We start from the raw sequence: 11,442 nt of genomic DNA, 5'->3' as shown, positions 1-11,442 counted from the left end.
GGTGAATGTTGCACAGATTTGGTGGTCGGCAAGTACGCCCAGACCAGACAAAGGCGGTTAAGGGGCAAAGTGGTAAAACATGGGTCACGGTAGGTACTATAAAAGGGCCCTTGCCGTGCCCTGAAGAGAGGACCGAAAAATAGAGGATTCTGGGAGTAAAAAGAAAAACAGAGTAAAAATAAGATAAAAAAGAGAAGAAAGAAAATAGAGAAGAAAAGAGAGAAAATTGAGGAAAAATGAGAGGTAATACAGTGGGTATGCACCAGTAGATCGGTTTCCCTCTCTCCCCCTTCAAATCCTTCTCTCTTCCAAAACGTAACAAGGACCTCTTTTGGGCAATAACCATTCAGGTCCGACTCCCTCAAAACCATTAATCCCCATGACAAGATCTTTTTCCTGGGAGATTATTTACATTGAGAATAGGCGTTCTCCCCTCTTTGGTTTTACTTCGGCAGACTAAACTTAAAACTTGATTTATGCTCATTTGATTAGTTCGTATTATTTTTCTTTCTCCTTTACTTTCTCTGTGAATGACATTATCATGACTGTAATCATGCTTTATAAGTAGGGATTACATAGCCATTTATTTAAATAATCAAAATACTCTGTTTTGGTTATTATTATTATATCTGCCTGCCGTAACTCGTCTGAAACAGTTCTGCTTGCCGTAAGCTTACTCCTGGCAGACAAGGCATAAGTTTGTGCACAAACTGGCCTAAGTTGAGTTACAATTGGACTGACCCCAACTCCCTTACTCAGAAACATTCGGACCCATTACCGCAGAAAGCAGCCTAGCCCAACACACAATACACAAAAAAGGCCCCCACACTAGTTCTAATTTGAACCCACAATTGAAATTATTTTTTTACTAACCAATATTAACTAATAATAATCTGTTATTTAAAATTTATTGTGAAAATATTATGGTAGCATTTCTCAATTAGGATTTTTATTATTTTTCCTTTCTTCATTTCACTTTCAACCATACGTTTCATTTTTTTTTTTCTTGTTTTTCTCCTCCACACACGTGTCCACTATCTCTACCCCACTTCTTTTATTTTTCTTTTCTCCCTCATTCTCCCTCATTCAGAACATTCCAGGGAGCTCCATTCTCTCTCTTTCTTTCTCCAGCTCTTTCTTTCTCTCTCTCTCTTTTTTTTTTTTTTACTTGATTCCAAAACTCTCTCTACGATAAGAAAATTTTCCTTTTCTCCCTCATTCAAACATTCTAGGGAGCTCTCATCTTCGTGCTGTTGCTCATCTTCGTCTCCAACCCAGTCCAAATGGGTCAAATGGCTTCTATCTTCTGTCTCTTTTTTTTTTTCTTTTTTTTTTATTGTTATGATTTGATTAATTTTAAAATTGTGTTTTTGAGTTTGTATTCTGATAATCTGATTATGCTTGAGTTTAGAGATGTTTGAGAGAAAGATTGTTGTGTTTGTTCTGTAGCAGAGCAGCACAGAGAGAACCTTTGTAGCAGCATAGTGGGCAATTTGGTAATTTAACACTGCCTCAATGGTAATATTGATGAAACGCGCACAGACTTTCTCCAAAATGGACCTCTGAGCTCCTTTTTGCAAATGCACGTTTTCTTCACAAACTCAAAACGCAACTTTTAACAAAAAGTTGCTTTTTGAACCTACCCAAACGGGCTTTTTGGGCTGGGGGTTTCAAAACGTGCATTTCAGCTTCTCTCTCTCTCTCTCTCTCTCTGTCTTTTACTTGATTCCAAAACTCTCTCTACGATAAGAAAATTTTCCTTTTCTCCCTCATTCAAACATTCTAGGGAGCTCTCATCTTCGTGCTGTTGCTCATCTTCGTCCCCAACCCAGTCCAAATGGGTCAAATGGCTTCTATCTTCTGTTTTTTTTTTTTTTTTTTTTTTGCTTTTATTGTTATGATTTGATTAATTTTAAAATTATGTTTTTGAGTTTGTATTCTGATAATCTGATTATGCTTGAGTTTAGAGATGTTTGAGAGAAAGATTGTTGTGCTTGTTCTGTAGCAGAGCAACATAGAGAGAACCTTTGTAGCAGCATAGTGGGCAATTTGGTAATTTAACACTGCCTCAATGGTAATATTGATGAAATGCACACGAACTTTCTCCAAAATGGACCTCTGAGCTCCTTTTTGCAAATGCACGTTTTCTTCACAAACTCAAAACGCAACTTTTAACAAAAAGTTGCTTTTTGAACCTAACCAAACGGGCTTTTTGGGCTGGGGGTTTCAAAACGTGCGTTTCAGCTTCTAAAAGCTGAAACAAACGGGCACTAAAATGCATTGTCCATTAAACCAATACATGTGTAATTTTTTAAATAAAAAAAATTGTCATCATCACATGAAAAGATGTCACGTTATTGTTTAGTTAGTTATATAAGCATTAAGACTAGCGATTGCTAAAATAGAAGGACCAATAATGCATATTTTTCGACTAAAAAAAATCCTATATATATATATATATATTTTTGTGTGTAAATGTGGGCTATGTTTAGCTGAAAATGGATGAAACCTCTCTCTCTCTCTCTCTCTCTCTCTCTCTCTCTCTCATATTTTAAAAAGAAATTCCATCTTCTCATCATGGTTTTTTTTTTAAAATCATCTCTTGAAAATCAATCATTATTAAACTACTCTTTTTCTCTTTTGCCCATAAACTTATTCCCACGTTGTCTATTTAAGGTCAATAATCTTATTTATTAGTATCATATATAATTTTTTTTTTTTCGAGAGAGTTTCAACCTATGGCGTATATAATCTTAACTTTTAATTTTTCATCATAAAAACGAAAGTTTGAAATAAGAAATTTAAAACATAGAAATTTTTTTTAGTAAGTTATAATATAGAAAGTTAACATATATAGCTTTTTTTTTTTTTTGGATTAAACATAAGAAAAAAAAAATATCATTCAAACTTGTTGTATAATGTCTTGTATTGTATCAAACTGATTTTGAATTGAAATAACCCTAAAATAAAAGTGTGAAACCTGCTCCTCCATTCTCTTATAAGTATAACTCATTGTTTTCATCTTAAACTTATGTGAAATTGTCTTGAATGAATAAATGAACGAAAGTGAATGTTTTTTTCTCCAAAAAATTAGGGTTTTAAAATATATTGCTATTTATGAATGCAACACTTTCCTTTGCTTGTTAAGACAACAAATACTCCACATTAGGAAAAAAAAAATGTATTTTTTTTTAAGTCTTATGGACAACCTTGGTATTTGAAAATTTTAAGTTACAAAAGTCAATCTAGTGAGATTTATCACATCTAAGTCAAAACAAACTAAAAAGTCTATAAACCCTTTTTTTTTAACTAAACTAAACTTGATGCCTTAAAATATCCTAAACCTATGTTGGCTTAACAAACCTAAGTGTAGGTTTTACTCACTTGAAATATCTTTCTAGTGAACATTTTTAATTTTTCTTAATTCATGTTATACAAGATGTCTTTAGTGATTTTTTTTTTCTTTCTAATTAGAGGTTACATCTATTATGGAATCTACGTGTGGGTGTTTTTCCATTAAATTTACCAAGAACTAACCCCACTAGTTGTTACCCCTAAATTGAGGCAAAATGGCAATAGGAACCAAAGTTCCAAAACAATATAGATATTGCACTTTCTTGTTTTCTTTTTTAAAAATCTTTTCATAATGTACATATCTCTATAAGTTGAGGGAAAATATCAAAATAGGCCACCACTAAAAATCTTGTAACTTACTTAATTAACACTTCTTGGTACTATAAGAAATCTGGGTTTGGGTGGCGTTATTTTTAGCTACATTTTTAAATTTGCATACTATAAGTGGTATATTGTGACATTTTTGAAAAATGTAGCTTTTCTTAAAACGCCGCAACAAGAATAGTTTTAGTGGCACATATCTGGTTTATAGTGACGTTTTAAGTAGTGATTAAAGACAGCATATCGAAAAAAGAAAAGAAAAGAAAAGAAATACTCTATAGCAACGTTTTGCTATATGTTCCCTCATCTTTTCAACATTTCACCAATAGTTTCATTTCCCACACTTTTTTCCTTCTTCTTTTTTCTTACTTCTTTTTTCTTTCTTTTCTCTTGTTCACTTCGTGTCCCACTTCTTCTTTTCTTTGTTTTCTTTCTTCACTTCGCGACCCACTTTCTCCAATGCCGCCACACCTCTTTTCCCTTCATGCCGCCACCCTTAGCCTCCCCTAGCCACTGCCCTCACCATTGCCGTAGCAACCCCGACCCATCGTCGTCATCTACTCCTTAGCCACCACCCATTGCCATTGGTCATAGCCACCACGGCTGTTGTCAACCTCCACTACCACCCACTACCACTGCCATGCTTTTTTCCCTCTTTTTTGTTGTTCAAGTTTCTTTAGAGTGTAAGTCTTTGTTTTTGGCTTATGGGTTCGCTTTGATTTGGTTTTTCTTTAATGGGATCATGGAGCTTTTGTGCTAATTTTTGCTCTTTTTCTGTTTGGTTGGAAAGTTTTTGTTGTTCAAGTTTCTTTAGAGTGTAAGTTTTTGCTTTTGGTTTATAGGTTTGCTTTGATTTGGTTTTTCTTTAATAGGTCATGGCGTTTTGTGCTAAATTTTGCTCTTTTTCTGTTCTAGTTGGAAATTGGTACAGAAAACTCTTATTCAGATTTGACTTCTTGAGCAAAAGGACCTAAGGATTAAGGACCGAATCACTATAAATTTATGTACAAGTTTGTAAATCTTGTATTTCTTTTTTAGGGAGCGTAACCCCACCCATACATATGGCCAAGGGTGGGTGAAGGAAGCCTGACCCCACCCAAAGTCCCTCATTTCCCAATATCTAAAAAGAAATTATATTCCAATTTTTAATTAATATTTCAAACTCAAAGTTTGTTTTTATCCGAAAGTACTTTTTAAATCCCCTGATGTACTCTAGTAAAAAAAAAAAAAAAAAAACTTAAAATGGTATATTATATCAATATCTCCTCACTATTGTGCATAATTGTATATATTATTTAAAAATAAATCTTTTACCATGATCTATATTTTTTAAGTTATTTTGTGATCAAATCACCGATTCTGATAGTTGGAAATGTTATTTAAGATAGAAAAAACAAATATTGATACTTTTAAGTTAATTCAAAATAAAACATAATACATCTTTTAAAATCAAGGCATAGATAAGACATTTTAAAATTTTGAGTGATTGTTTTTTATATTTATTTTTTTACTTGTTTATATATACTAACTCTAATATTAGTCTTGAAAAAATAAGTTGAAATCAAACATTAAAAAACAAATTATAACTTACAAAATAATTCTATATTAATCAAATATTTTGTTCAATAAATCAAGTACTTTTTTATTATATTAATAAATATTTTGGAAGTTAATTTTTTTTTTTTTTTAAAGTTTCAACCTATGGTGTTCGCTTCTAATGATACTCATTATTATCAAACTAAGAAACCAATCAGTTTTTGGTATAAGCAGGGATTGAATTCTAGATTTCTGATTTAACCATCAGAGACTTTACCGGGTGAGCTAATTAGAACCTACTTTTAGAAGATAAATTATCTTCAATATTTTATCTCTCAAATCAAAATTTTGGCTCTACGACTACTAGTTAGTGTTTTTACTTATCAGTTTAAATCCCAAGGTTAATGAGTAGCATTAAAACCATATCTTCCTAATATGAAGTGCATTGAAAATTAATAATCATATGGTTTTTTTTTTTTTTTTTTTTTTGGTGTTGAGAATGTAATATTTCAAATTTATGACGTGAATAATTGCTCTTCATCATCAAACTAAGATACCAATAAATTTATTGTGTAGACGAAGATCGAACCCGAAACCTTTTATTCGACAACAAGATAAATATATCATTATCATACAATTTTTTTTTAATAGATTCATAAAAATATAAAAAATAAAATATCTAGCAATGTTGCTACCACCACCACCTCCACCAACAACAAACAACTATCTCCTCTCCATGCCACGTGTCTCACACCTATTCCGTGACTCACACAAAACAACAACAACAAAAATAAAAAAACTTCATGAAACTCCAACACGCCAGTTCTAGAGAGTTTTGACCTCTCAACCCAAAGGTCAAACAAAAAAAAAAACAATCGCATCACTCACATTAACTGCTCCGTCACGAACCAATAAAACTCATCCACGTATTACCGTCCACAAAAATATCGACCGCACACGAACATAACCCCCCTCTCTCTCTCTCTCTCACTCATTGCGTTTATAAATAGCGACCTCGATCTTCTATTTCTAAATTCTTCTCTCTCTGACACACACAGCTCTTCTTTCCTCTTCGCTTTAGGGTTTCTCTCTCTCTGATTTATTTATTTCTATTTCTTAATTTTAAATTCAAAAAATTTATATATATTTTTTATTTGATTTTGACGGGAATGTTTTTTTTTTCTTCTTAATTTGCAGGGGGAGCTAAGAAAGAAAATCTGTGTGTGAACAGGTCAGACTTCTGTTCCTTAAAAAATCTTCCTTTTTAATGTTTAATGTTTAATTTTTTTTTAATTATAAATTTTTTAGTGTAATTGGTTTTGTTTGTGTTATTTGTTGCTTAGGCTGTGTTTGTTTCCTAGGATTTTTTTGTTGTTGTTTTTTAATATTAAATTTTGGGGTTTGTGTAGGTTGAAATATCTGGAGAATTATGTGGGTTTTTGAATTTTTTTTTTTGTTGTTGATAATTTGATAGTTGGGGGAGCTGGGATTCGGGCCGCGACGGCTTCGTTTGAAACACTAGAAAGTGCCAGTTGAGCTAGCTTTTATCTTTTTGATGATGTATAGAAAGAGCCACAAGGATTGTTATTGCATAAATGTTTGAGCTAGCTTTTTTCTTTTATGGGAGCTTCTTTGATGTATAGGAAGAGACACAAGGATTGTTATTACATACCCAGTGTACAAAGCTCCCACTTTTGCGGGATTTGGGGAAAGAGGATAGAGATAAATTTATGGGTGTATTGATTTCGTTGTAATATTCAATAAAAATATGATCTTGGGTGTGGATAGAGATAAAAACATTAAAAGAAAAAGATGAAAAAGCTTTATGTCTGAAAGCATGTTGTAATAGTGAATATGCCAAATAAAGAGCTGACATCACTAACCTTAACTAGATGAGTTGTAATCAAGGTTGTGGCCAAAGATGGGGGAGATCTGAGTTGATGTTAAAGTGAATAAAGCCGAGATTAGTGAAAGATAGAAATTTCTTTAAACTATAGAGTTGATTTAGAGCATTATGTAACTCAAAAAAGAACAATAATTGATGATTTGTTTAGTTTTTGGGAAGTTATCATGTCGAAAGCGGTGGTTTTTAGTAGGTGATGGTTGAGTAGTCATTAATTAGAGCTAGCCTAGTCTTATATGGGGATTGAGATGGAAGAGGCATGTTTTTCTTAACCATAATTAACGTTATTTTGCTGAATTATTGTTAACTTGCAGTATGAGAAAGTATTTAAAGACAATTAAACAAGTTCTGTATGAAAGCTGTCAAGGTTCTTTGGTTTTTTTTTTTGTTTTTTTATTTTATCATTGAAGGTCCTTCTGTCTTTCAGTTTAATCTGAGGTGTTTTCTTTAGTTGACTTGGCATTTGTGGGTATTTTCTGTTGCATAACTTTGGTCATGTATTAGTGAAGGGTGGTGTGGGTGTTATCTTCTGGATGTCGGTGGTTTTGTATCTTCATGGGTCTTGGCTGGTAGTTTAAGCTAAAGAGATTTCTACAGTTGAGCCAGGCAGTGGCTTTTGGTTTTATTTTTGGTTGAGCTGCTTTACAGGAGTGGCTCTGTGTGTATTCTGTACATTTTCTTTTCCAAGTTTTTCCCGTAAAATCTCAATCATGGTCACCTTAAAGCCCCCAAGCAGCTGCTGCTAGGAGAATCCTTTAAAAAATAGGGTGTGTATGCATCCATTAGGTTTTGAACCTGTGAACTCGCCCTCCACCCAGGTCCTAGACTGTGGAAGAAATTACCATTTGAACTAGAGTTTTTTGGTTACCACTAGAAAAGTCCTGTAATCTAAGGCTTAATACTTCAACCTGTCCAATCAAAACTATTCCCTTTTTATTCCTATCCCATCTACAGTTGGAGCCTCTCTTCAATCCTTCCCCTATATCGATTCTAGGCCCAGCCTTTAGTCTTTGAAATTATGGGCTATCCTACATGAATTGAGTTGATGAACATTCTAACTGTGATAAGTCTGCCCTGGCCATAAACACTAATGGGCCAATGAACTCCGACTTAACGACACATCCTCCTCTCACAAGAACGGGTAGAGGGTGAGATCATGGATTTTCAAAACCTATAAACATCCTTAAAAGCATGGAAATTTAGAGGGGAAAAAGGAACATGGTAGACCTCTATTAAGGAGATATACTAGTAGATCCTATATGGGAGATTCATTAATCATTGAGGAAGGTGTATAGAGGAGGCCTGCACTTGCTGATTTTGAATTCCTGTTTAGGAAAACTAAATTCAATATGAAGAGGTAAAGAAATGAAGTAAATGGCAAAATTTAGCTGATTGTGTCTCTCCTTTGATAAGGACGCTAGGGCAATTAGCCCTTCTAAACTTGAGAGAAAGAAAGAAAAGGGCAGGGGCGGGGGTGTGCTGGGGGGAGGAGAACCCAGGAATGCACCTCTTGCTGCGTTGTAGAAGAGGTGAAGGAGAAATAAAGCTTCTTATTTTCTTTTGTGGATTTGGATTTTCTCCTTGCGCCTTCTACTTTTGTTGAAAGGTATTTCTTTTATTAGAATTCTGTGTTTAGGATTTCATGTTGGTGATCTGTTTTTGTATTTTTCATTAAAAAATAAAACTGCTGAATATCAGATTTACTAGTTGCTGCATTCTTGTTTCATTTATAGTGAGATTGCTCTGTCAAACAATAAGATGTTTTGTTCTCTTTGTGTTCTTGTTCTATCTACCTTTTCCTTTTGTTTACATTGGGGTCCAGATGGTGATTGTAGATTTGATCTATTTTCATTTGTTGTTGAATCAACATTTATCTCTTGTGATGGATAGAATTTTATTAGGACTAATGGATTGGAAGTTGATTTTTAATGTTGGTATATTCATACTAAACATGCTTGCCTTGTGCTCCTAGGATTAATTGTTTTTGTCATGAAGGTATCTTGTTTTACTGGTTAAGGATTCATATCAATTTTGGATAATGTCTCTAACCAATAATGGAAAGGGGGTAAGTTTGAAAATATTCTGTGCATTGTGCTGCGTCTCACTAAAACGGATATCCTAGGTAACTAATTTATGCTGTTGCATATTATAAGTTCACATCTTCATGTACCTATGTATATTATTGGGTGACCAAGGAGTCCATGTCTCTTTCATTGCATCTTACGTCTGGATAAGAGTTCACTAGCCATACATTTCTTGTGTCCTTAAGTCTTTTTTTCTAACTCTTATCAAGTTTGTAGTTCCTGATGGTAGAATAATGACAGAAAATGGCCAATATGACACTAGTACGACACGGATACGATACCCTAATTGAAGTGTCCATGCTTCCTAGACTATACTGTGTTTACATGTATCTCCTGTCTCTGCATATTCAAATATGTCCTCTGTATTTGTGTTTGCACATGGGCACATTCATCTTTATGCTGTACTATTATGTTTGCTCTTGGAAACTGTGAACGTGTCATGGTTGAAAACTTACGGTACTGATGCTGCAGGGAACTTTTAAGAAAATGGAGCACAACGAGACAGGATGCCAGGCACCTCCTGAAGCACCTAAGCTTTGTGCCAACAACTGTGGCTTCTTTGGAAGTGCAGCAACCATGAACTTGTGTTCCAAGTGCCACAAGGACTTGATTTTGAAGCAGGAACAAGCTAAACTTGCAGCATCTTCTGTTGAGAGTATTGTGAGTGGCAGCTCTAGCTCCAACACAAAGGAACCTGCTGTTGCTGCTGTTGCTGCTGTAGAGCTGCCGGCTGGTTCACTTGAGTCCATGGTCATATCAACTGAAGCATCCTCTACTTCAGCATTGAATGTGAAGGGTGAGGAAAAGGTGAAGGAAGGTCCAAATAGGTGCAACACTTGCAGGAAACGTGTTGGTCTGACAGGGTTCAACTGTAGGTGTGGAAATCTTTTCTGCGCCGTTCATCGGTACTCAGATAAGCACGAATGCCCCTATGATTATCGGGCTGCTGGTCAGGATGCTATAGCAAAAGCCAACCCTGTTGTCAAAGCCGAAAAGCTAGATACCAAAATCTAGGGTTGTGTCTCTGGAACAATCTGTGAGGCATCTATTAAGTTAAATCTTGTCTGTTGGTGTCCTGTGTTATAAATGGCTGGAAGCATGTGAGGACATCTTGCCTAAGAAATTACGCCTTATGATCCGACTTGTGTGATGATGTGTACTGCTTGGCTCTGCTATGTGATGCTTGTTTGTGCTGGTTTATTGGAATGTGGTTAGTTTCTAATTTTGTCCATTTGTTTCAAATTCTCTTACTCTGGATGTGATTCATATACGTTGTTCTCGCAGAAGTGAAACCACATGTTTATGATTTTTTCCCCCCTAAATAAAGGAAGGTGAGAAGGAGCAGCCGGGCTACTCTATTTGGGCGTGATCATGGTAGCTCCTCTTACTATTGGGGAAGGGGCCTTGACAAGGACTGGGAGCCGCAAGTGCTCCCTTGAGTAAGTTGAGCCAGTGCCTGATCTCAGCTCCACCTAGAGCACTAATTTCATGTGGTGGGAGAGGATAGCTTTTACCAAATTCTAGTAACTACGAACTAGAAGAAATGGAGAAAGACTCATCTTTACCCTTTCGTTTTTACTCCCAGTGTAAATCCATGGGGCTTGATGGTTGCACCACATGTTTTCTCAACCTCTAGACTTCCCATAAAGTGCTCTCAACTTTGCTTCTTATTTCTAATTGAGGGAATTTTTTTTTTTAGGTACGTTATACATGGTGTGCGTTGACACACAGAAACATGTTACCAAATTAGTGGTATGCATAGTTAGCCAGAAGAAGACGCTCCAACTTTTCCAACTTTTTTCCCCCCTTCTTTTCACATGGGCAGAGCAGATTGGAGCTGAACTTTTTGATTTGGAAATGAATTAAAAAACAAGGGGATAATGTGATTTTGATGTTAGAACGGTATTAGTTTAGGCAGATGGTAATAATAATAATCAGAGTCCTTAGTTTCAAAATTTTTGGGTTGGTTATGGATATTAAACAAATGAATTATGGTTGGTCATATATATATGAAGACATTAGATTAGCATAAATCACATTCTGCTTCCTATGTTTTTAGGTGTGATTTGTGTAACTGAGTAAAAATTGGCATGGGGTGTGTTATTGGGGTTTAAAAGTTTTGGAGAAAATTTGAGCCTTGCAAGCACATTCTGGGAGCTAGCTTTGTTGTGCTGGTCAAACACTTGGAAAAATAAAAAAAGTGAGTCACCAAATGACTCTGATTGGTGCAAAGAAAGCTAGCTT

General features: G+C 34.9%; 1 protein-coding gene across 1 annotated transcript; it reads left to right on the top strand.

Moving 5' to 3' along the window:
* Positions 1–6,235: 6,235 nt before the first annotated feature.
* LOC115986641 (zinc finger A20 and AN1 domain-containing stress-associated protein 8-like) lies at positions 6,236–10,424 on the top strand. The gene is made up of 3 exons (XM_031109862.1): positions 6,236–6,293; positions 6,409–6,442; positions 9,670–10,424. The coding sequence occupies exon 3, from the start codon at positions 9,685–9,687 to the stop codon at positions 10,210–10,212; it is 528 nt and encodes a 175-aa protein (XP_030965722.1). The 5' UTR covers positions 6,236–6,293; positions 6,409–6,442; positions 9,670–9,684; the 3' UTR covers positions 10,213–10,424.
* The last annotated feature ends 1,018 nt before the right edge of the window (positions 10,425–11,442 follow it).

This window comes from Quercus lobata, chromosome 4 (genome assembly GCF_001633185.2).
Source record: "Quercus lobata isolate SW786 chromosome 4, ValleyOak3.0 Primary Assembly, whole genome shotgun sequence".
NCBI lineage: Eukaryota > Viridiplantae > Streptophyta > Magnoliopsida > Fagales > Fagaceae > Quercus > Quercus lobata.
The sequence above is the reverse complement of the archived record's forward strand: the minus strand, read 5'-3'. Positions and strand labels throughout refer to the sequence as shown.